Source organism: Fringilla coelebs (assembly GCF_963513975.1).
Source record: "Fringilla coelebs genome assembly, chromosome: 4".
Classification (NCBI taxonomy): domain Eukaryota; kingdom Metazoa; phylum Chordata; class Aves; order Passeriformes; family Fringillidae; genus Fringilla; species Fringilla coelebs.
In genome coordinates, this window is record NC_140032.1 from 6,428,938 (window position 1) to 6,455,152 (window position 26,215).

The following is a 26,215-nucleotide window of genomic DNA, read 5'->3' on the forward strand; positions in this document are numbered from 1 at the left end:
AACTGCTTTCAAATATTTAAGAGTGGAAAGAAGTACAGAGTGATGCAAAGGGATATGAAAAAGAGGAATGAGATACAATTAACAAAAGGAGGAGTATAACTCTTTTAAACAAATGGCAAACTAGTCTGCCACAAGCTTTTTGTACCATACTCTTCATTTTGAACAGGTGAGCACCTTCCAGGAGTGTGGAAATGGTGCTTAGATGTGGTTTATTTCTGTAATCATGGTTTTGTTGTTGTGTAGAAGGGAATCAGATTTTGTTGGAAATGTAGTATCTTTTTTTAGATCTACTGAGAGAAGTCAGAAAAAGAAGATGAGGTCTGGGCCCTGTGTGTCTAAAACCTTCTGTGTGTCCTTCCATCTAGATTGCTTGATCTAAACCCCTTCATTTTTCTTACCTTTCCTGCAAGGAAGGAGAATTTTGCATGGTTTGTAGTGTTTTATTACACTAGGACCTTCTTATAGACCCTTTTGGAGCAGAGAAGGTTGTCTGAAGCTGGCACCCAGGGAATATTGGTCTGTACTTCATGCTGCTGTTTGGGATGCTGTTTCTCCTGCACAAGTGAGCTTTGCCTTCAGCAGGAGAGTTCAGCTTAGCCTGGAGCAGCAAGGAGTTTTCTTCTGCTGTCACCCACCTTGGAGACATGAGCTAAGCAGCTGAGTAGTGTGTCCCAGGCACTGAGACCTTGAAATTCATTTGGCAGCTGCTGGGAAGGCAGCGTGAGGGACTCACACTGCCAGCAAGATGCATCCTCCTGGGCTGGGCTGGGCTGGGCTGGGATTCCCCGAGCACCTCGTGAACTCTGCTCAGGGCTGTCACATTTCCCCGGTGCCAGGGAGCGCTGACACAGCGTGCCCAACCTGGCCAAGAGAGACAGGGCCTCCTGCCCAACTGGGAATGGTGGAAATGATTGCCTGCAGATGCTGTCATGTGCAGCTTTTAGCAGCAATGAGAAATCCAAGCACATTCTCCAGGCACGGCGAGGCTGGGCAGTGTGTGTGACTGGTCCTCAGTGAAGGGGCTGGGAACTCTCTCCTGGTGGTGCTTCAGATCAACACAGAGATCACAAGGTAGCAGAGGGGCTTTTTGTGCCTGTGGAAAGCCAGGAAAGCTTTGGCTTTTACAATGGCCATGGGGAAGTTGGACCTCCCAGCATTCTGCACAGGACCCAAGGTTTGGATGACAGGACATCTAACACTGCTACTAACCTTTCCCTCTGCCAGACATTGACATTCGTGCTGCATGTATAAAAGTGAACCACATGCATATGATGAACCGTTTGTTTCTTTGCAACACCACTCAGAGCAAACCTATTCTAAAGGACTAAGTGTATATTTACATGAGACATAGATTTCAGCACTGTGTCACCCTGTTTGATCTTTCCATCTGCCCGTTCATCCCCTCTAAATGTTATCTAAGTTATAGCTGGGTCACAGTTACCACATACAGGGAAGACAGAGATTCTGCTCTCATACAACACTGCTTTCTCTGATAAACACCATTTCAGCCTTAGCTATAGACCCAGATGGAGCAGGCAGTGACTCTGGCGTTGAGCAAATGGAAAAGTGTGTTTTGTGCTCCTGGTCTTCCCAGGAGAATTTTCATTTCGTGTGACATTTTCTGTGCTGCCCTGTCACACGTCAAATGCTTTATCAGAGCTGATCCACCCAGGGAAACCTGCCCTCTGCCCCATCAATCACATCACTTACCTTTCCCTGCATCCACAGCAACCCCCTCGCCCAGGCATCCGGGAGGGATGCTCAGGTTGACCCCACGTGGCTGGGTAACCAGAGGAGGGCTGCAGGGACGGGGTGGCAGGTGGAGGCAATGTGCTAATCCTGGTCATGCCCTTCCATCACCTTCACGTGCTCCGTCAGCTGCGCGGAGCCGCCCAGCCCCGCACGCCCCGCCGTGCCCCGGTGGCATGTCCCCATGGAGCCGTGCCACGGGGCCCCGTGCTCCCCGGCCCAGGCACCGCCGCCAGCCCCGGGGAGCGCTGCGTGTCACGGGCAATCCGGCTGCGTGGCTGCCACCTGCAGTTGGAAAAAAAATCACTGGGACAGGTCAGGAATTGCGGTCTGAAGGTGCTGCGTCTCCCGGGTCTTCTCCCGGGGAAAAGGAGAAGGCCGAACGGTCAAGCTGGAAGGGAGAAAATGCGGGAAATGGAGTTCTGTGATAGAGGGGGTGAGCGGCTCCTGTGAGAAAAGAGGTAACAAAAGCTGGGAAAAATCCAGTTTGTGCTTTTGGAGACATAAGGAAAGTCACTCTGGGGATGGATGTTCACTAGACCATCACAGCTATGCAAAATTTGAAAAGCCATGGTCCGGAAACAGGGCTTTGGGGACAACTGGGATACAAATGGACTGTTAGGCTGCTTCTCAGGCCATGTGGAGACACAGGTTTCGTTGCTTAGCATTGGTTTTTGTTTGTCAGCTCCAGAAAGCTGTTTTCCCACAGCCTTGTCTCAGGACTGTGGGGTGCAGGAGCAAACTGGGGCTGTTGACTTTCAGACTACTCAATCATCCTGCAAATTACAGCCAGGCCAGAAGAAAAACACAGCTCTGCATGTTTCCTTTTTTAGGTAGAAGTGTTGGGAAAACAACATGAGATTTTGTTTCTGATAAACTAGGAGCTGTTTCAGGAATATTAATTATTTTTCTTGTATCAATATTTTACATTTATTCCTCTGCTATGGTATTGTGATTGAGATGGATGAAGCCTACAGCATGGTTTCAGACTTTCTTTCAGGCCCCTGAAAAAAAAAATTAAAAATAGTGCTGAAATTTTGATGTCAGAAAGGTTTATTTTCCAGTTATTTTAGCCTGGGGTATGGAAGGTGTGGGCTCCATTCCCTCCCCCATGTAATCCCTTTGCAACATCATTTGGAATCATGTTCTTAAAAAGCTTCTGTATGCCAAAGGAAGGAGCTTAAAGGGCATCTGAAGGTGTTGAGGCACCTGAATAATTTTTAACTTCTTGTGTACCACCTCTGTAATCCTTTATCTCCCAGAACTTCACACTGGAGGAAGGCTGCAGGAGAGATTTTGCTGCTTTACAGTGATACTGCGAGGAGAAATTCTCAGTCTGGGAGATGCTGGAGCCTCCAAAGGCACACATGTGATTTTCAATAACGAAGTGAGGATGGAAGGAGTGGATCCATCCGGGGATTTTTATCTTCTATGTCCAACCTGAGCTGGGTGCTCGGTGCTGGGCTTGGACACAGCCTGGGTTGGAAGAAGATCTTTTCTTTCAAAGCTGATTGAGGCCTGGAGAGAGCTCGCCCAAGTCTGGACAGTCTGAGACAAGACAGTCATGGTGCAGCTGGGATTTAAGCCTCGGTCTCTGTGTGTGACTCAAAAACAAGACATGGAGTAGGAGCTCAGCCAGGTCCCTCTAACCTGGTGGAAACCTGCCTGTGAACCATTGTCCCAAATCTGCACCAGAACTGAGGCTGCTTTGGACTTCAGTCTGCATGGAAACAGAGGGTGTGTAGATGGTTTTAGGGCTGGATCTCCCGTGTGGTGATGTCCTTGGGACAAAGACCTTGACTCCTTTGGGGTGAAATGGCTGGGAAATGTTACAAAGAGGTGTTTGACACATCATCCCCTGAGATGTAGCATGAAGATGAGCTCTCATTCTGCTGCAAGTTAGAGTGATTTGTCAGAAGGCACAGCATGAACATGACCACGTAGATTACGTCCTGAAGGTTCCCCTCAGTCAACACTGTCTTTGAAATCAATGAGGCTGAAGTTATTGCCTGGTAGGAGGAGGAGTCCATCTGGGATTTCTCAGCTGAATTAACTTTAATGATAAAAACGATGATATAAATATGTAAAATACAAATACAGTGTTGTCAGCCGCTTTGTTTCTGGCTCAAGGGGTTTATATGTTTAGTCTTACATGTTTTTCACATTGATTTTGTGTATCAAGATTTAATGTTGTCAGGAACCACTCAGTAAAAATATTTAGTAATAACAATAAAAATAGAGGGTGTGATTTCATAATCCTAACAAAACAGATAAGACAGATGTTCAAACTAATTCTTGGCTTGGGTTTAGGCGTTCTCCTGGTGCCTATCACATTGAACTATATTGAGACAACTCTGGTTTCAAGGAGGTCTTCATGCTGGACCATATCAAGTAAGAGATCTAAGAAACTATAACATCAACAGTAATGATATTTCTTTTGAGATACAGAAAGTTTAGCCATTGAGACAGTATTTTTTCTTGTCGTTTGTTTAGTCTGTTTGGTGAATTCTGCCAGGTTGGTTTTTGATCCTGTATGAAGAGTGATTTGCTGTAAGAGCAGATGCATCAGCCGAGTCACGTTTGAAAGTAAATAATAAATAATTGTAACAGTTAATATAAGGAACTGACATCTCCACAGTTTATTTTCCACTTGGTTTAGTTTAGTTCAGGCCAGCTTCTTTCTGGCATCATTTACATCCCAGCCGAGAGATCAGAACGGGGCAGCCGCCCCCGTCCCTCCCCGGCTGCCTGCGCTGTGCGCTCCCACAGCCGGGGCTCTCCCTGGCCCGGGCAGAGGGGCGCTTTGGCCGGGACGGGTTCTGGGCGGCGGGGAGGCTGCGAGGTCGGAGGTCCCCACAGCCGCTGGGCTTCGGGCGTGCGGGGAGGGGACCGCTCTGGGGCACGGCGAGGTCGGCACCGCAGCGCCGGGGGCGCCGGGCTCGGGCTCGGAGCGCGGCGGGGGCTGCGGGACGCGCTCCCCGCTCCCGGCGCACCGAGCGCTCCGCGGCCGCCGCTGCCGCCCGCAAAGGGTTAAGGGGAGCGGGGCCGGCGGAGGGCGGGGGCTGCCGGGGGCTCCCGGGGATTGGTGCGAAGTTTGGAGCGGGGCGGCCCCGCGCCGCCCTCCGCGGCGGCTCGGCCCCCACCGCCACAAAGCCCTGCAGGGAAAGTTGCTTTATCGCCGGTTTCTCTCTCCCCGGCTCTTCCCCCCCCCTCCCCTCCCCTTCCCCAGCCCCTTTCCCCTCCTCCCCTCGCTCCTTAAACGGGATTCCGGCTGGGCGAGCCGCCGGACGGCATCACCGGGCATCCCGCGGCGCGGAGCCCCGGAGGCTCTGGCAGGTCCCCGCTGTCCCTCCCCGCACACACACGCTCAGCCCGGCCCGGAAAGCAGGAAAAAAATAATTTACAAGGTTTCCCCTTTTCCCTGACCTCCTCGCCCGTGACTCTCGAGTGGAAAAAAATCGCCCTTGGGGGCGAAGGGGGGAGGTTGTTAAAAAGCCGGTGAAGGGGCAGAGCCGCTCCGTGGGGAGGGCACCCCCAGGCAGCCCCCGCCACCCCGGGGAGGGGGGGATGAGGTAGAGGCCGGCGGCGGAGCGCCCGCCGGGCGCCGTGGCCGCGGAGGGCATGAGGCGGCGAGCGGCGGGGATGGGCTCCAGCGCGCGGTGTTAGAGCCCGCAGCAGCCGAGGTAAGTGTCCCCCGCGCCGGGACACCCGGGACACCCCGCCGCTGGTGTGCCCGCGCAGCTGGGAGCCGGCGGGGCAGCACCAGGTGGCATCGCGCCGGGTGTCCCCCCGCGCGTCCCTCCCTTCCGCGACCCCGACTCCCGGCGGCGAATATCCCGTTACCGCCGAGCCGCGCTGCGCCCCGGGGAGCCCCGGCGCCCCCCGCTGCCGCTGCCCGCCGCGAACGGCGGAGCGAGCGGCGGAGCGGCCGTGTTCGCTGTGCTGGATGCTGTACGCGCGTTGTTGTGTGTCCTGGGGGCACGGGGTGTTTAAACCGGGGAGTTTACAAGGGTGAGGAATCCAGACAGTGTTTAGAGAGTGAGAGTTTTAGGAGGAGAATAGGGTGTAATTAATGTAAACCTGATCTTCCCCGGGCGTGCGTATCGCAGCGAAGGCATCTTCAAGAATCTGGGTAATTAAGCGCGGTTGCGCTTTGGGACGCACCTCTGTAGCCCACGGAAACAAGTGGGGCTGTTGGTGGGGGGAGCGTGCCGGGGGTGGGTGGGGGGGAAGAAGAGGAAAGGAGGAATCAGTGCTGTACAGAGAAGTATCGGAGTGGAGGAAGGCGCGTACCCAGAGCGGAGCCTGGCTGAGGGGCACTGGAGCAGCAACACAAAGTTTTCTGGGCTGCTGATGGGAGAGGTAACATTCCTCCTCCCCCTTCCACCAAGTTCCTCCGCAAATTGTTAACCTGAAATCTTGTTTTATGGCCACTTGCTAGCGTTTTGTTTGCCTTCCAGACTGGTTCTGTACAGGATACTAAAGAATTATGCATTAACTGTAAACTTAGAGGAGCTTACTGGCCTCAGTGGGTTCTTGATTTATATCAGGCTAAAGCAGAGAGGAAGGCAAAGTTTTACTCAGTGAGCACCAAGGAATGAATTACAAGTACGTTGCTCTTTCATTTGCTGTTTCTTCTTGCCAGTCTTCTCAATAGAATTTAAAACTCTGCAAAGTTGAGGGCTGTTCGGGGTTTTCCCCCCCCCAGTAACTATTTTGCTCTCTTTTTTCCTGCCTCCAGGTCTGAGAGGACAGTAGCCTGTGCAATTCGGCGGGATCTGGTTTTCAAAATGGAATTGCAGCTGGCGCTCCTTTTGGCAGGGATAATTGCATTTTCGGACTCAGCGAGAGGTAAGGGGATCGCGCTTGGTGCCGTCACCCCGTGACTCTGTCCCTTCCCTCTGCTCCGTGGGCTCTGCTGACACCCGTGGTGCCCCCGGAGGGACCCCCCAGCAGAGTTGCTGTCAGCAGGGACTCATCCCCTGCACATTTTTTATCTGCACAGAGGTGCAGGCTCGTGCCCACGTGTGGTGCCTCCTCACCTGCGTGGTTCGGGGCCAGCGTTCGGGATGGAGCGCGGTCGCTGCGGCTTTGCTGATGTCTCTTAGGCACAGGTGAACTTCCAGGGGCTTTTCTTGTGCCTGTGTAAAAATGCACAGACAATTTTTAAAGAAAAGCAACTGCATTCCTCTGTGGATCAGAAATACCTCTCCCCTCCTGTAATCCCTCCAGCCTCTGCCCTGTGTATTCCCACTTACAAACTAAACAAACACATCCATTAACTTCCTCGGTGACAGACAAATGACAGTTCCCAACAGCGAGAGCGTATTTTAGTGCTGAGGCTCCAGCAGTCGATCAGATTTCAATAAACAGGTTACCCCTTCCAGAGGCAAATTGAAATACGTTGACCTGGGAATGATGGGGGTAGGAAAAAAAGGAGTTTCTTTATGTCAAGGTGCTTTTAGCAAAGCTCTGGGATCAGAGTGCAAGGAGCGGTGGCGCTTCCTGCACTTTGCCTGTGTTGTACCTTGGTGGGTGCTGTCCTTTGAAAGCCTGAATAGGAATCCAGGATTTCAGCTCCCCTGCCTCTGGTCACAAAGTAGGGGCTGCATTGTTCCAGGAGAATAGGGGTACAACTTTAGGGTGCAGATTGCTCCAGCTGCAATTCCCAACAGTCTCAGAGTTTTGTGAATTCTTACAAGACCTTGAAGTCGTCCAGTGTGAAGGACTTGCAAATTAAAAGGTTTAAATTTGCCCTTCACTTGGGCCGTAACTTGCCAAAAATAAATCTTGGGGGTGAGGGTGGGAAAGGAGAGGGGGAGCATTACTCTGAAAACTCAAGTTTGGTTTAGTGCACTGCCTTTTTTTTTTTTTTTTCTTTTTGGCATTGGCTCTCAAGCAAATATTTTATGGAGGCAAAAGCACTATAAAATGATTTGGCTGGAAGCTGAATGAAAAAGAAAACAGTATATAGGCTGTAATTCCTTCAAGTCTGAATTCCAGGCAAGGCTTACAATGGAGACTCAGTTTAAGTTGTGGGCGATGGGCAGCAGTGTGTGAATTAAGATGACTTCATGGATGTATATTATTGCAATGGACCTGAGAAGTTGGTGGAGTTCCGGAAAAGATCTGAAGTGGGCAGGAGAAGACAAAAAGATTCTTGTCTCTGATGTGAGCTGAGTATCGGCTCCTTTACTGGCTGACCCTGTTTAAATTTGGTTTGCAATTGTCTTGCTCTTACACCTCTGCCCCTGGAAAGTGAAGCACTGTGGGCTGTTGTTATGTGAAGAAGGGACAGAAAATGAACAGCAATAATTTCAGGACATAATTATTTTTCTTGTGGAAAGGTCTTTTAAATATAACTTTGATAGGATCATATTGGTAATTGGATTATTTGAACACTTTTCAGAGCTGGAAAGACCCATCCTGTAAGTGTATAGAGAGATGGTTCTGGTTACTTAAAATTATCCAGAAATAGAGGTTAAAAGCCAGGGCCAAACCCATGAAAAATGTCATTTGTGTGCTGATTTAAGACAGGGGAAGCAGAGCAGAAAAAGGAGTCATTGCTGTGAAAACAGAGACAAAATTCTGACATTTAAGTCCTGCTTTAGACCTCCTTAAGAAGGAGAACATTTTTGATACTGAAGGAGATGGATGGATGGAAGATCAAACTTGTGAGCAGAGATGAGACACACTTCCCAGAACTTTGAAACTTTGTGCTGACAGATATCTCCAATTGTAGGGTGTTTACATTGGGATAATTTCAGGTTCTTGGAAAAATGTGCCAGGCTTTTCATGTGCCTGCAGAGTTTTTCTGAACGCCTCGAACAAGGGCTTTGGCCGCTGGAGATGTGTAAATGTTACCTGCTGCAGCCACTCAGGTTTTATAGGCAGTCCTTCAGCCAAGTCTCAGCCTGAGGTTGTGAGGCTCTTCTCTGGAGGAAGAAGGGCTCTTTGTTTTGCTCAAACAGCATTTAATATCTGTGTCCTGATTGCAGGTTAGACATGTGTGGCCTGAAGTGTGCCAGCACCTCCTGATCCCAGGCATCAGAAGTTCAATAGCTGCTTGCTGGCTGGTGAGCAGGTGAGGAAGGTGGCTGAGGAGGTTCTCTGGGAAGTGATGGTCCTTCTTTTCTACTCGTTTTAGGCAGAAGTAGGTTATGCTGTAATTAGGGTGTTAATTTGGAGCTGGCTGAATGCTGAGCCTGTGCTTGGGGAAGGGCTGTGCCGTGGTGCATCTGCACAAGGGGGCAGAGTTAAGTTGCCCACGCTCTCCAGCTTTGATATTTCCTGACAGTTGAATGCTCAGCTGCAATCTTGCATTAAATGTTACGTTGTATTATTTTTACATCTTTATTTAGGTGACACCTTTTAAGGCAAAGGGCCCTGCAGGAATGACTGATTGGGTTTAGCCAGCAGGTTTTTTTTTTCCACCTCCCAGCAAAAAGGGGCATTTTTCCAGGGTTGGATCTGTGCCTGCTGGCTCTGTCCCTCCAATGGATCTCATCACTGATGTAGAAGACACTGTAAAAAAGGGAATATCTTAGCAAACCAAGATAAACCCTTAAGAAAGAGGCAGCACCTCTCAAGTGTCCAGGCAAAACAGAGAGCAGGTCTGATTTTAGAGGTACAGGTGTAGAACTGTGTTTGAGGGGATTAGGGGTGAGGTAGCTCTGCCCGTGTTTGAACCGATGCTTTTGGGTTTGAAAGACTTTGACTAAGGGCTTGTGTACACCTGCAAATGCACTGGAATAACCCTTCCAAAAAACTTAGTCTAGAATAACTCTCAGTGGCCAATCTCATTCCAGGCTAGGGATCTCCTGAAGGGAGCCTGTACCAAAAAAGTCTTGGGAGCTATTTAGGTAGATATCCAAGCTCCTTCTTTTCCTTGTGGCTGAAGACTAGAAGGCCTGTGTGCTCAAAACCCGCTCTTGGAGAACAAAACCTGAGTGCTGTGGTTTTCTTAGAGGGGCTGTGCCTTCCAGCTGTCAGCCAAGGCATGGGGCAGCAGCTTCAGCCTGGTTCCCAGCCTTGACAGATAATGCCTGCTCTGAACCTGGGATAACAGTGCAGGTCCAGCAGCTCATCCCTCGTGTTATTCCATTCCTGCTCTCTCCAAGCAGCCCCATACTGGGCATAAAAGTCTTCAGAGTCCTGTGCTGGCCCTTCTCTCCAGGGATTAATGCCATCCTGGGTCACTAACCTTTAGTGACTATGTCCTGCAGCAATGTAGCTGCTGCCACGCCACACCTCCAGCTGGACACAGGTAATACAATCTGATATTTTCCTGCCTGTGTTATCTCAGTGACCGACAACGCAATATTTGTTCCAAATCTGTCAAGTTGCCATCATATTCGCGTTGGTGACCGTATATGGTAACGTTGGGATGTGCCTGGCTTGGTCCCGTGGCTTAAGCAAGATTTTGCATGGTATGTTTAGAAGTTTTTGGTAAGAGCAGTAACCACCCTCCTGTTAGCAAGTAAACTGATATTCTGCTGGAAACTAATTAGTTTGGATGTTGATTTCATTTTCGGTGCATTGCGTAGGGAGGGGAAGAACGGGACCTTAATTGCTTTCTGTTCTGGCACTTCTCTCTGCGACCTTGGCTTGCAAACCTGCTTGGTGTCTGCTTTGTAGGGAATTTGCTGATTGGGCCACATCAAAATTCAATGGTTTCATGCAGAAAAAATGTTATGTGCCATTTTGGTTTCTCTTAATGTTGAAGAAAAGGGAATAGGTTGCTAGAGGTGGTTTTTTATTTCTTGGAAGTTGAGTTCTTCGTTATGATGAACAGAATTCTCATTCTGTAACTTTAGGGTTTATAAGAGTGAACTTTAGGCTTTATTAGAATCCTTCAGTAAGCACATAAAATATAAATAATGGCAATGTGACAGAGATGGTTATTGGCTTTTGTATCATGCATTTATCCTTGTTGAGTGGTTGTTACCAGCTAGAACAATTAGGTAATTTCTCGCTTGTGAAAGAGAAACGTGTTCGGATCTAACAGCCTGATTCAGATTTTATGGAAGTCACAGCACATCTTCTGCAGAAGTTTGGGGCATTTTTTTTGGATCTTGCTCTTGGGGAACTTGCTCATGAATAATCTGCCAGCATGACTTGTACCTAGAATCAACGTGACAAGCTAAGAAAACCCTGGTTACTTTTTTGAACGCTGGTTCCTCCCTTCTTCTGAGGCCGTCGGCCGCTTTAAATTGTGGCCGAGTTCAAACATAAAATTCAGTGTGCGTCATACTGGAAAATTAGGGTTGATTTTATTTGTTTTTAATTAGGAATATTACAAAACTCAGCAAATTGCTCAAATACATCTAGATTTTCCCTAAAGTTTTTATAACTCTGTTTTCCAAGTCCATATGTTTCTTTGACCTTCATTAAAAGACGCAAGCAGCAAATCCAAATGTCTCTTTTCTGGGATGAACTTGCACACAGCAAAGGCTGGACTCCAAAGCCCGAGTCTTAGCCACAGAAGCAGCTTTCATAGGCCATGAGGTGGTGCTTGAGATATTGCAGGAAAGTGTATTTTTCAGGAAAAAAATATCATTCAAAATTGAAAAGAAGTGACACTTGCTAGCAAGTAGGAACTCCCTTTTCGAGATTTGGGGCCGTTAGTGCCAATTTATTAACTCAAGGTGAAGTTTTTCATTTGACATGAATTGGCTGATAGAGCTGATCTTTTCCAATATCCTCTCTGATGATTCCTTTTTGAGTGTCTGTCTCACCATGAGTGACACTGATACATCTGGGTGCACAACGCTCGTCATGGAATAACGTGAGTGCCCTAGAGTCTGCCTGTGCATTTTTGGATTAATTACTGGAAGAGATAAAAATTTCCATTGAAGGAGGAAAATAACAATGCAGAGATCCTCTTGTGCCTAGGTTGAATTAAAAAAAAAAAACAAACCAACAACCTTTAGTCATAGCTTTATTTATTCAGTGAGATTTGAACTGGTGCAGCTGATTTTCTTAAGATGTGAAGCTCCTACTTGTGTCTGCAGTGACTTGTAAAACCAAGCTGCCAAAAGGATCTGTGCAAATGTATCCCAGCATTACAGGAGTTGGTGGAAATGCTCTTTTCTCACATTTCTTTCATTACCCTCTCCATTTTGTCTTGTTTCAAGTAATTTGTCTTTCATCTGACCTCTTCCTGTATTTTCTGGTGGGCTGCTCAAGCTAAAATGCATTTGATATTGTTTGGAACATTTATTTTGAATTTCTATTCCTTGTCTTTTTCTCTGTAATCAGCCTTTACTTGGAGCTTTCTCTGGTAATAATGCCCCCATATCTATTTAGCTGTGTTTACCTGTTCTGATCTTTTACAGCTAGGTGAAACATTTTTGGTCATATAAGGGACTTTCTGAGAGGGGAGCCAGTGTGAATGCAGAAGTTGCAAACTCCTCTGTCTGGTGCAAGTCTGTTCAGTCTGCTGCTCTGCCATAGCAACTGTGATGCTATGGTAAAAGACAAATATTTCCAAAAGCAAGCTTGATTAATCTGATTGTGCTGTCCTGATGTCATATGAGATAGGCAGATGCAGCCCATGCCAGTTGTGACAGGTTAGGACCTGATTCAGAGCCTGAGAGTGTTGGTGCTGTGACTCCTACTCACTCCCATAGGCTTTGGATCCATCCCTGAAGGAGGAATTACTCCGATTATCTGTGATACCCACCTCATGTGTGACAGCAGAGGGGATGTGGGCTAAGTGTGCCACTCACCTGCTTGGCTTCATGGCTTGGACTCACATTTTTTTACTCTAGAAAAGCACATTTTGCTGCTACTGACTGCCAGCTCTGGCTGATGTGCGCTGCCAGGACTGAAAACTGGAAAATCACTGCTTAAACTCTGGGTTGATGCAGAGAGATTTATCCCCAAGGACAGAGAGCCATCCTGTGGGCAGTGTTCTGTGTCTGGATGGGCTCAAAAATTGCCTATTATTTAATAAGTGAGTGTATGCTGTTTGTTGCTAAAGCCAATCCCATCTCTGATTTTTTTCCCTCCCCTTCCCAGTCAAATAAACCTGGGCTGTGTGGAGTTTGGTTGGTTGCTCTGATTACTCAGTGTCCCCTTGGTGTCACAGCAGAGACACAGAGTCTCTGCAAGGAACCTGATGTTGTTATTTCATCCCAGCCACTCTAATTTTCACAAAGAAATTCAGCCAATAACTCCAGGCTACTTCTTCCATTAAGTGTTCAAACTCACTTTGAGCTTCACTAAGGAAAGAAGAAAAATGTAAATTGGGAACAGAGGCTCCTTGGAGCAGGTTAATGTTTCTCAGGATGGCTTCACCTCTATGCTCAGCCTCTCTACAAGTGGTTTCCAGCTTGGTGGGACACAAAATAATTTCTTCTCATAGGTGGTAAATTTATTTCATGAGAGATTCACACAATCTTGGGTATCCTGTCAAGTGAGTAATGCAAGAGGTGTCATACCCTAGATGCCACTTTTGTGGCATTGACTTGGGTGGGTATTTTAGGAGCTGTCAGTATTTGTGCCTGTCAGATAAAAACACAGGAACAGCAGACAAATAGGGAAATGTGGACTTAAATTGTGCAATAGGCATTTTTAAAGATTCACATTCTTCTTGCTAGGTTTGCTCCATATCCCCCCTAAACTGATAACCTTAAGAGTTAGGTAATAATGTGGACAGGCACAACATCTCTGTGGTAACTTTGGGCTTGTTATTTCTGCCCAAGATATGGGAGAGGGAAAAAGCTGGAGAGGAACATGGTGGGAACTGCATTAGCCAACCTCCAGGATAAAATTTAGTCCAGATTAATTAGTGTACCCCTGCTCTTGAGGCCTGCTGGTGCCTGGGAGAGGATCTTGAGCAGGCAGTGTGTGACTTTGCAGCGGATGTTGGGATGCAGCTTTCCCAAGTCTGTGCTGTGGCTCTCTCATCTCTTGTGTCCTCCCAGGTGCCCCCACGTACAGGTGTGAGACTTGATTGGCTTTTGACCAATGTGTGACTCTGAGTAAAAGCCTGGTAATGTAAAAGGGGTGCTTTCATTGTGCTGTGTTTTACTATTGCTTTGTATGGATTTTAATCTCCTTTGTTCTAGACAGAAGTGAATGGGGCAAGGCTAAATCAACCACAAAGAAGGGAAAAGGGAAAGCTGTTCAAGTCTCTCAAAGCTGCACAAGCCAAAGTCCTGGAGTTAGGCAGCTGCAGATGCTGGAGCACTCTGAACAGGTTTCTTTCCCTCCTCCTTCCTCTCCAACAGATTTGTGTGAGCTGGAGTAACAGAGGAAGTTATTTTTCTCGGTGGTTGTTCTCAGATCTGTAACACATCTGTAACTGCTGGTTAAGCAATGGTGAGTGTCAGATGAGCTACAGGTGTATGAACTGCGTGTCAAGGATGGAAGGGTTAATGAGTAACAGGATGAACCTCTGAACACTGTGGAATATCTCCCCAGGGATACTCCAGACTCTCTGTGGAAGGAAGGGAGGATGCTTTGCTTGTTTGTCATTGACCAGTCAGTATTAAACTGGTGGCTCTAAGTCCTGCAATGTGTGGATACCCTTCAGAGGGAGGGTGCTGTGAGCCACCTTGCTCACCTTTTGGGTGAATCTAAATCTCCCCTGTTCTTCTGCAGACTTAACACAACATTTTGGTGGCAATACCGGTGTCTCTTTATCCAGATGAGTAATATTGGGAAGTGTTTTATGTATTTTTGGGCTGTTTGAAATGGAAAAACTGGGGAGGAGTTGACAGGTCCTCCAGCACGTGGTGATCAGGCTCCATGCTCTGATAAGCCATTTCATATTTTAATGGTCAGGGTTGGATTACAAAGGTGATAGTCCCTTTAGGTTCAGTGAGTTGTGGCTGAGTAGGTGTGAGTAGGATTTAAATATATAATCCTCCCAGAGAGCAGAAACTGGAGCCTCATAAGACCAGGCTGAGTTTCAGGTCTGTGCAGGGTGGCATCACACCATGGGAGGGTTCATCACGATCTGCAATAGTTAATATAAAACTAGAATAACAGATCAGAGCTGATGAGTATCTTTCCTCCTCCCTGCTATTCCCAGCCAATCAGAAATGCAGTATTGCCAGGGCTAATTTCATTAAGGGCTAATGAGAGTGAAACTTTCAACTTAGTCATGGCCAGGACAGTAAGCAGGTGTTTACTTTGCCTTTTTGATTGACATGGGATCATAAACCTGTTAGGGAGACATTTGCATATGCAGGGAAGTGGCTTTGGACAGTTGATTGCTGGGTTTGTTCTCTGAAGGTGCTTGCTCTGAGCACACAGCTATTGTCTCTGAGATACAAAGAACTAGTAGAGGCTGCTGAGAGCATTTTGCTCAGGAGCTGCAGAAGCTATAAGGTGGGGATGGGTCAATGTTTTATCTAGAACAGAGCAAAGTCCTGCTTGTATTCCTAAGGCAGAATGCTTTTCCTGATTTCCTGCCTGCTCAAACAGGAGTGGGCCAGAGGATTTGGAGGATTTCAAGCAGTATTTTGTGATGGTGATTTACACAGGTTTATTTTTGTCCTTGGAAGATCACTGGAAACATCAGACTAGTAGTCCTTGTATGCAAAGTATGTATGTCCTTGTATGTAAAGTAGCCTTTGGATATTTAAATTGAAGTTGAATTCAGGGCTCTCCTCCCCTTGAGTATTCCTGCTTGGAGGAGGATTGTAGATTCACAGAGTTAGGAAGCTGTCCCTTACTTTCCCATCAATACCCAAGAAGGAAGCTACTGCAAGGGTGCTACTCAAAAGTAATCCTAGCAATAGACCTGCATATTTATAATAATTATGACTATTTATTGAGAGCTTCCAGTACATTAAAAGAGACCCAAAAAGTGCTGTTCAGCATAGGCAGTCTTCCTCTTCTAGATACTGTCAAGAGGAAAAGCTTGTCTTTCTGAAGGCCACAGACTAAGTGAAGTTCGAAGCTTATTTTTCTTTTATCCAAGAAAATCCAATAAATCCAGTAAATTCTTTCAGTGTGGTCTTCCAATAGTTTTTCAACTCGGTCTGACTCACAGATTATTTGAGTGCCATTATAGACTAGGGGTCAAGCAAGTTAATTCCCAGAACAGTATGCTGCCCTGTTTTCAAACTGTGCTAATCAGGGTTTTGAGTCAAAGCATGGCAGTTTGCTTAGTGAAATTATTTTCCTGTTAGAAAATCACAAATAGGCTCTGACTATTCATGTTGGCTTGGTCACTGGAGCACTCACATCACATGCAGTGCAAAGCCCCCAGGGATGCAGTCACTGTGGATCAGGGCACTGGTGGGGGCTCATTTCCCATTTCACAAGATTGAACTCATGAAAACAGGCTGAAACCTTTGGAAAGAAAATAAAGAAATTGTTGCTGTTACATTCCCACCTCCAGCAGGACGGAGGGAGGGCTGTGTGGAGCCTGACTGAGCTGTGAGTGTCCTTCCCCAGAGGAGACATTTGGTGGAGTTATTTGGTTACCTCTCCCCCTCACCTTTTTGTAATGGACTCTTGTTTACTTTTTCCTCCTCCTTTCCCGAAGCTTATTAGCACTGTTTAGGCAGAGGAAATGAATTAACATAATTCACTGTTGTTTAGAACAGGACACATTCCCTGCATGTATGTATACACACGCTGGCATTCACCCTCCCAGCCTGTGCAGAGGAGGTTGTTTACAGAGTCTGGCTCCATTTAGGGAGAACAATACCCTGATTATAGAGGGCAGCCTTTTCTTTCCAGAAACCAGAAGGAACCCTTTGCTTTAAGCAGCTACTGCCCCTTGAAGGTGTGGGCATTGTGAGCTGCTGCAAAGGGGGGAATAAATCTGTTGTGGACACAAACCAGCAGCATTGTTCTCCACGGAAGTTGGTTTAGGGGTGGGGGTGAGGAATGGTGTTGGGATAAACCAAATGCCAAGTGTAAGATCTACCAGCGTGCAGCGAGGTGTCGTGACTTCCAGTTTAATTTTCAAACAGCAGCTGTGAGACTTCATGGGGAATTATTTGGTGCTGCTCGAGCTGGCAAGGGAGCTGGGAAGGCTGGGTGGGAAGAAAATGGTAACTGAGTCTCAGAGTGGTTTTGGATGGGCTGGGTTGGGTGGAAAGGTGCTGTTATGTGTGAAATGCCGGTCATTTCTAATTGCAGTCATGCACCTGTGCCTGGTAGATAATGCTGGAGCCGTGTCATATGGAGCATTTGCTTCACATGATGTTGGGAAAGGTCAAGCACTTGGTTTCTGTCCTGCTAAGTTGGGTCATTAGATGCACAAATAGGACTCCCCTTCCTTTTCCTGACTGCAGCCACTCAGATCCCAGCAGTAAATCCTTCTCAGGTGTGATTTCATGGCAGCTGAAGATGACTGAACTTGACCCCATCACTGGCCTGTCCTTGTCCTCCTTTGCTCCCAGCCTGGTAACTCCCTTGTGCCGGGGGGAGAGCTTCTCTGACCTTGCTTTGGATGTTTTGGGGCGGAAACTTGGGCAGGAAGCCAACCTGGAAAAAGATGTGATGGTTGAAATTCTTAGAGGAGCATGGGCTGAGCTTGTGGAATATCTCAGTGTCCTTACAGGCAGCAAGTCCTTTCTTCTGTTCCCACTTATGGCAGGAAGGCTCAGTACTTTGAAGGACTGGATATTTATGGGAACATTTATAAAATGACTCTTTAGGAATCTCAAATGCATCAAGGTCCACAGGGCAAAATGTAACTTAGCCTGGGGGCAGTGAATGTGAAGACTGAAAAGTCATGTTTGGCTCTTGGTTCAGCTCAGGGGCAGCGTATTGCTGGACCTTCTGCACTGGGGAGATTGCATCTTTCACACTCGGCATTGTGACAATTTACTGTTTATCTCAATGATCCCTTAAATTTGGAGGGATTTTATAGGGAAATGGGTGATACCTTCCTTCCTCTGTCTCTGCTTTTGTCTTCTGAGGCAGAAAGATCATTTTGGGGAAATGGAAAATGGCAAGTTAATTCTGGCAGTGTTTGCTGGCCTGCCTATGGCATTGCCTGCTGCAAGGAAGGAGCTGCTCCATGAGAAGCAGAGTGGGCAGCTTGGTTGTAACCAGTGCTGTGGGTGACCAGGTGTTCCCTCTGGTCCAGGCACAGTGTGTAGCCCCCCTGGAGCCAAGGTGAATGTGGGATGTCACCCAGAAGTTTCTCCTCAAGCTTGGCTTTCTCTCTACAAAACTTCTGACTACTGACACCACTTCAGCAGGTTGCAAAAATCAGGCAGAGAAAACAACTTGGCCAAAATACTCCCTATGGGTGAAAATGTTTTTCCAGGGAGAATAAGAGAGCCAGCAGGCTAAACAGGTAATGCTGCAGGGCAGCACCAACAACACTTTTAGGGGATTTCTGGAAGGGGATGTTTATGTTGACCAGTGAGACATGGTGAAGGAGTTCTACCCAGGGTTGATTAACACATGTCTGACCTTCTGAAACATGACCCAGCACCCTGGAGAAGCTGTGGCTTTTACCTCTTGATCCAGTTTTTTGGAAAGGGGGAAAGATCCTGGTGTATCGCTCAGTATCCATATGAAGGCTGCTGGGCTTACTCTGCCTTGGAAGACTAAACTTTGGTACAGGTGTGAAAAGCAGAACCTCAATAACTCTACCTATTGACAGAAAAAGTTTTTTTTTTCTTAAATATGTTTTAAAATCTGCCAAACCTTCTTGTACCTGGACAATGAATCCCTCTTGGGCAATGCCAGAGGGACAAGTTTGGGTTCCCACACTGGCTCATGCACTGCAGGAAGAACAACAGGAGCAGGGCAGTAAGAACCACTCCAGGGTCCATCCCTGCGTCTGTCATGGCTTTAAACTGAGAGTGTGAGGGTGTGTGGTGATCTGGGGAAAATGTGAATCTTGGCAACAGTCCCTGCCTGATTCAAAATATCTGGGAAACACTGAGCTGGGAGGTTGAAAATACATCTCTGGGGTTTCTTTCTCCAGAAGGAAAAACATCATCAGACTTTCACTGAGACAAGTGTTTGAAAGAAAAAAAGGGAACAGTGTAGTTATCAGACACTAACTGAAATAACAGCAGCAAGGAATAACCCTGAATGAATTTTAATGGCATTTTGATTTGGATATTTTTCTTGGTGTACTTACAGGCACTTTCCCTTTTACCTCTGCAAGGGTAAGGCAGATACTATAAAGTGCAAAATAACCCCAAACTTCAAACCCAATAACTTCTCTGAGGCAGATGAAAAATGCTACAAGTTAATTGAACAGGTCTTCTGCTGTAATTAACACAGTGTTAAAACTGGCTCAGGGCCTCTGTGGCATGTGCTCGAAGTAAGGTAGAGCTTGAGGAGGACAGCAGCATCTGAGATATTTAATATTGCTCTCAGAGACCAGGTCAGCAAGTGAGCAGGGGTTTTGGTTGGTATGATGAACACAGCATAAGGCAAAGGTGTGAATATAGCTGGTGTGATATTATTATTATTATTATTATTATTATTATTATTATTATTATTATTATTATTATTATTATTATTATTATTATTATTATTATTATTATTTATTATTATTTTAGATTGGGGTTAGTGCCTGGAAGTTCTCATTGCACCAAAGGGCTGTTGCTGTGGTAAGGGCTGTGGAACTCAGAACAAAGAGCAGACAGCTACAGTGTTAAATGCAGCAGCTCTTTGGAGAGAGGCTTTGTTTTACTCTGACAAAGGGCACCTCCAACACCAGACCTGTTGGTCAGCTGAGTTTTATTTACCATGTACCCCCCAGAATGGTGAGGTGCCTTTGCACCCTGTACAAAGCAGATGCTGCCCTGATAAGGATTTCTTGCTGCTGCTACAATACAGACCCACCAGGTCAATAGTTCTGTCCCCAGAGGTTGTTTCAGGGTCAAGGTGAAACAGATGCCAGCATTTGTTCATGCACAGGCTGGAGCCTTGCACTGAGCACCCACTGTGGTCCATGTGTGTGAATTGTTCATTTTCTCCTCTCTGCTGGGCACAAGGCACCATTGACTTCAGGGAGAGATGGCATTACACCATGCTTATTTTTTATAGAAACAACCATCAAAAGTCCTGGAATGAAAAAAAGAAAAAAAAAAAAGACACAGATTATTCAGGCATTATTACTCTTATTATCATCCTTGTCATCATCAAAGTGTCTTCATCCATGCTACCAGCAAGGTCTGACTGCTCTCAAGTGTTGCTCCACATCCTGCTGGAGCCCACCACAGGTTTTCACCTTCTAGAACGATGGAAATAACAACCAGCCTAAAATCTGGGAGAAGGAAAGAGAGTTGAGAGAGGCACATTTTCACACAGTCACTGAAAAAGAGATCTTCCAAAAGATTTCATTTTCCTTGCAAAGGCTTCTGGTGGTTGTTGAAAGGGCATTTCAGTGGAAAAGGGCCAAGCAGCCCTAGGCAGAACCAACACCCTCAATTGAGAAAGATTTTTCAAGCAGCAGTACTGCTAAGAAGTAATTAAAGTCAAATAAAACACGGAAAATAGTGTATGACACATCTATTTGAATTCATCCCAGTTTGGACCCACTGAACCCATGCAGCACAACACTGGAGGCACACAAGGGGAGGTCCAAGCCCAAGGATTTCAATGCACTTTTGCAACTAGAGAAGTCTCTGTTCTCAGACACCATTTTTCCAAGTGTTTGGGCACATACTTCAAACACCTGGAGATTTCTTGTATTTAAAGAAATACCTGCTGAGGAGCTTCCACTCTTGCAGTTCCCTTTGCTTTGTTCCTCTGCCTCCCCTGCAGTGTTATCTGGGGCAAAAATTAAAAATAAAATAAAGGAAAAGGGTCATTTTGGGGAGCCCAGCTGTGTCACTTCAGGTTTTGCTAGCTGTTTAGGAAGACTTGTGAGGACTCTCTGGGGGAGAAAGGGTCAGGTCAGAGGCAGAAAGCCACTCACACTGTCAGAGAAGCTTATAATGCCAGGGCAGCTCCCTAGGGAATGTCTGTCTGTCTGTCTGTCCTTCCCTCTGGGGTTGACAAGAGGCTGATTCCTTCCCCCAGCTGTTCCCCCTGTCACGTTACAAATGAGACTCTGAAAAGCAGCCCTTGGCTTTGAGACAGCTCCTCTCTTGCTAACTCATTCTACCCATCAGTTAATGTCAAGCAAAGGTGTTTTATAACTATTTTATAACTTTTTCAAGAGCAGGACCTTCATGTCTTTGCATAGGAGAAGTCCAGCTCCTGTTTGAGGGGGTTGCCAAAATGCACTGTGCATGGTGAGGTATGTGTGAGAGCAAACAGAACTTTTGCTTTTCATGAAAAAAGTGCTCCATAACATCCAAATCCTTCCACAGAGACTTTATCAAAAAAGACTTTATCCAAAAAGAGAGCATCTTTCTTAGAAGTGATAATGAGGACAAAACATCTTTGTCCTCCCCATCAGGGCAGTGGCACATTGAGACCAGCATCAGTTATGATCAGAAGATCTTCATCCATTTCTGATGAGCTTGAGAACGTGGTATGAAGAGCTGGATTCTATCCTAATTCCATTCCATTCTCATTCCTAATGTGGGCAAGCAGCATTTGGAGCCATTGTTCACCCTTGTAGCTCTTGGCCTGTGCAGTGGATGTGAAACGTGAGGAGTGAATTATGGAATAAATCATTAAAATCTTACATGGCAGTGGATTTCCTGGGAGGGAGCAGCAGGACCATAGTGGGGCCTTTCAGAATGTCTCTTACCCACTCACCCTCTCCTCTTGTACCAACTTCCAGCAATTTCACTGCATGTTTTTTTTAGGAACTAACTTCCACCCAAAGACTACTGAATCTTTCTTAAATGCTGGGTTCTGTCAGAGCTGATAAGGCAGCAGCCAGCCTGCAAAGATAACACAAGGTATCAAGGCTGCTTGGGTTTGTCTTTATTTGGATTTTTTAGCAAGCATTTGACAGACTTTGAGAGCTGTCTGGAGACTCTGGGTTTAATGGGTCCTCCCTGCTTTTCTTTTTGTCTTTGGTACCAAAATGCTTTTAGGCTGATTTGGAAGAAAAAAAAAAAGGTCTGATGGAGCTGGGGAATTAGTGATGTTTACTGAAGGGAGTGGGGAAGGTGGACAGTGGGGGCTGCATGCCAAGGGATGGGATCTGTTGTGATGTCTCCAAGGGGGTGAGGAGCAATACAGAGTCACTCTAAATGCCTGATCACTGGCAGGAATGTGGTAAGGTGTATGAAAACCTGTGATTAATTGTCTTTTCAACTTCCCCCTGACTCCCACTCCCCTTTTCTTGCAGAGTTGTCCCTGTTTGGGCTGCTGGCTTTTGTTAACCTCTGAGGGAGTGTTTATGCTTGGCTTATGTTAACCAGAAGGGAAAATTTTCCAGTCAGAAATTGATCTATCTGCTGGTGCTAATAACTTTGTGATAGGGAGTTTACAGAGCAAAGCAGATGTGGGTAGAAAACATAGCCCATGCCCTTACACAGAGATCTTCTGTCACCCTTAGAGTGAGATATTAGGGTCCATTTCCAGCCCAGGTGAGCCCTTAGTGGAGTAAGGTGTTCCCCCTGTCCTCACCTCTTTGTAATGACCCTGTGTGTCCCCAGGTGTATGGAATCATAGAATCCTGGACTGGTTTGGGTTGGAAGACTCCTTAAAAATCACCTTGTTCCAACCCCCTGCCATGGGCAGGGACACCTTCCTCCAGGCTGCCCCCTCAACTTGACCTTGTGCACTTCCAGAGATGTAGCAACCTGTTCCATTGCTTCACTACCCTCACAAGAAAGAATTTGTTCCTGCCCTCTGTCTGATGCAACTCTGTGGATGGTTGTACCATGGGTCAGATTAGGACATAGATATGACTGGAAATCCTATTAAAAAAAAAAAAAAAAGAAGGAAAGACTAAAAGTCATGGCATAGCCCTACAGCACTGGATTTTATATACCTGGCTGTTGCTTGTGGTACCCCTCAGGTGGTTTGTACCAAGCAGGCTCTTACTTGCTGATATTTAATATTCATAGCTTTGTCAGTGCTGTTTCACCATGGTTGGAATTACAAGGCCAAACTAAGTGCCCTTTTCAAATTTCAATGCAATTTGTGGGCATGCTTTAATTAAGCTTCACAGCACTGCTTGGAGGAACATATTTTATGCCTAAAGTATTGTGAAGGCAACCTCACAGAGAGGGTCAGCACTGCTTGGGAGCACTGCTTTTGTTATGTGCTTCTGCCCAGCAAATCTTTCTTGCTCTTTAATGTAACCTGTCGCATATGAAATTAATTTCCAACATGCATTTGCTTACAAAATAGCATTCTTCACACCAGAAATCTACAGCAGTAGAAGAAACCACTGCCAGATGTCTATATTTATAGAAAACTGGCATGTTCTGTCTGGCGATGACAGAATATTTCAGTGTATTTATGAAGTGCTCGTGTTTTTAGAAATATTGAAATCCAGTCAATATCAGTAGAATCTTGCTTTTCTTATTTTAACCAGCAGAATATGTTTCTTTAGTAGGTACAGTACTAAAAAACTAGGAAAAAAGCTTTCACTACCCCTCTGTCCTCGCTGGTTTGTTTGTTTTGGTTTTTGGTTTATTTTTTTTTCCCCCCCAGCTTCACAGACCTCATTTTAAAGGGACATCTCTGACTTTAAACAAATGTTACTAGAATCTCATGCAGCTTTGACTATATACTTCTTCATCAGGCATTTTTACTTGAGACATAACTGCTCATAAAACTGAAAGAATAATTTTGCCTCTAACAGTAGGTCATACAACATTTTCAGTTTTCAGACTGAGGTGTTTCTTTTTGCTTAGATGGCCCTCTCTTGGGTTGTTATCATGCAGAGGGTCTCACACTTGAATCTAAACACTTTAAATGTTAAATTTGGATCCAGCCAGAGGTGTTGGAGGGTGCAGAAGCCCTGGCATGGCTGGTGGCTGCAGCGAAGCCCATCAGAAATAGTGTCCTACAGACAGTTCAGTTGTTTTCCAGACTGCCTGTAAACAGCTCTGTTGAGCCCCTCAGTGCCTCAGGGTCAAGGTTTTTGCTTATATTCCTGACATGGACACTGGAGAGTTTTCAGAACTAAAATTTGCAGAGATCTGGACAGATCCTGGTCGGAAGATGCTGTTGGAAGCCGGGGCTGCATGCCTGGCAGTAAAGAAATGGAAGGGATTTAGATAGGTGCCTTTACATATTCAGGTAACAAATGAGGAGCTGTACAGAAATGTAAGCAAGAGGGGCTCCTTGTGGGATTTACCACTGGAACACAATTGCTAATCTGTGCAATCTACAAAACAAATTAATTGGGTTTGCTCAGGCTGTTGCTCACACCATTGCTAAGCACAGTAGCTTGAAGGCAATGAGGGTTTGGCCTCCCAATCTCTGCTGGGTATTTGTTTTTTTTGCAGCAAATGCCTTTGATAGATGTAAGTTATATTTCCGTACATTACAAATGATAGATTCCTCCCCCATATCCTGTGACAGCCTTCCCTGGAGACAGACAGTCTGTGTTGTTTTAGCCAGATGGAGAAAGATTAACGGGAAAGGTTTTGCTGGTGTTTGCAAAGACTTTTAGCAAAAGGGAAAGGTTTGGATAGAGGATTTAGTGAGAATGAAAAAGCGTTTCTGAAAACTCCTGCCTGCCCACAGGGCTCCCCTCACTGCCTCCCCTCTCATGCTGCCTGCTGCCTGCAAGGAGCATCGGGACAGTCCAGAGGAACCCTCGGGCTTGGCTCCCTCCCTGTGCTCCTGCTCAGGTAGAACTAATCCCACGGCATCTCAGGTCTGCAGATGATTTTCTGATCCAGCATTGAGTCTGTGGGTGGGCAGGGAGCCTCTGCACTGCTGGGCAGCGTGAGGAGGTGGGTACAAATGGGGAAGGGGCTCCAGGGGTCCCCTTTGTCCTCCCCATGGGGCTCACCCCACCAGGCATGGGAATGCTGCCCTGCGCCCTGAGCAGAGTTCAGCTCATGGATAACATTGTTTATGTGTTGTTGTCTGAGCTGCCCTCCAAGCTGATGGAGATGTTGGTAAGTAGGGCATTGAGCCAGTATTGACCATCTCCCTGCAGACTGTACTGGGAGTCTGACACCTCAATTTAGATGTGCCCAAGAGCTGAGTCCTGACCATATTTAAGTTCCTGGAACAGCTAATGGTGATGCTGCCATAGTCATATGTAGCTCATGCATATCTGCATGCAGTGCCAGTAATTAAAGCCTACAGGTTAAGATCACAGGCAAATCACCACTGAGCTTTTTTCCCCCCAATGAGTTTTTAGAGCTGGATAGGCTCTATCTCACTCCAAGCTGCTTAATATCCTCAGTCACTCTTACCCAGAGCCCCCAACTCTTGCCTGAGGACACATTGCAGTTAAACATCCAAGGACATTGCTCTGTATTCCTATGAAATGTTTTGGTTACTGTCCACAAAGCAACTGAGTCTGGAAGCTTCACACACAGGCTCCTTGCTCCTATGTGTGTAACACTATATGTATTTAAGGGAAGAGGTGGTTTTCCTTCCTCCTGGTGATCAATTTATACCCCAGAGTGGGAAGGATTGATAGTCCTTGGGCCTTTCTCATCACCATGCAGGAATTAGCATCACAAGCAGGAGGGGCTCAGAGGTCTGACCTGCAGCCTTGCATGGTGTTTTCATTGTGAAGTACAGACAGGATGTACAGTAAATTAGGTTCAGGCAGTTCTGCTTGCTGAAAACAACAGCATTTCACAGTGACCCTGAAAACTTTTTTTTTTTAGAGTTCTAGCAGAGAGACTGTAGCTGGATCCAGGAGGAGGAGTTGTGGGTGGTGGATCAGGAGCTGGAAGCAAAACTTTCCTCTCTGGGTTTGCGCTGCAAGTCCTGCCCGTGCTGACAAGGCTGGTGACGCACGCAGAGGACTTGGTGGCCTTCACCATGGCCTGATACAGGGCTGAGAGAGCAGCTCCCACTTCATGTGAACTGCAGAAGATGGACACCATGGCCTGGAGTCCCACTGTCATGAAAGGGGGCAGCCCATCGTGGCAGCACCTGGAAAAAGCCACCGAGAGAAAGTGCTCTGTGCAGAGCCCCAGTGGTCCCTTTGACAATGGGAGGGAGAAAAGCTCATCCAGCCCCTGCTGTGCTGCAGAAGAGGATTTGTTTGTGCCACTCTTTACCTGTGTGAGATTGAGATAATTCATGCCCTAAAAGCAGATTTTCCTCCTGTAAAGAGAGATGAGGGACCCCTCAGGTGCCTCTGCTCTGTGTGTCTGAAGCTGGAGGTGAAGGAGAGCTGATGGGATCTGGTTTTGAGCATGTTCTGGTGTCAATCAGGAATGGCTTTTTCAAAGTGGAAAAGGAAAGGCTAATTTAAAGCCAATATATGTGAATTTACCCTCAGGCTTCAGTGAGAGTTCGAAGGATTAGTATGTGAGCCAGCCCATTTCCTTACACAGGCAAAACCTTTCCTTATGGCATGAGATTCAGCTCATTGCAGAGGGCTCAGGTACCATCAAACTCCTCTCTGAATGGGAGGCATAATGTCTGGAGACATTGTGTTGCCTGTCTGTCTGCACAGGGAGAA

General features: G+C 46.6%; 1 protein-coding gene across 5 annotated transcripts in view; it reads left to right on the forward strand.

The window, feature by feature from the left end:
• The first annotated feature begins 2,121 nt into the window (after positions 1-2,121).
• FGFRL1 (fibroblast growth factor receptor like 1) overlaps positions 2,122-26,215 on the forward strand; it is a 171,607-nt gene continuing 147,513 nt past the window's right edge. The window contains exons 1-2 of one of the 5 annotated variants that reach the window (XM_084204404.1): positions 2,122-2,210; positions 6,491-6,600. In XM_084204404.1, coding sequence (XP_084060530.1) covers positions 6,540-6,600 — 61 coding nt within the window. In that variant the 5' untranslated portion in view covers positions 2,122-2,210; positions 6,491-6,539. Of the gene's footprint in view, positions 2,211-5,027; positions 5,433-6,020; positions 6,112-6,490; positions 6,601-21,100; positions 21,176-26,215 lie in introns of those variants that run through there. The other 4 variants (XM_084204402.1, XM_084204405.1, XM_084204403.1 and 1 more) reach the window with 4 other exon arrangements.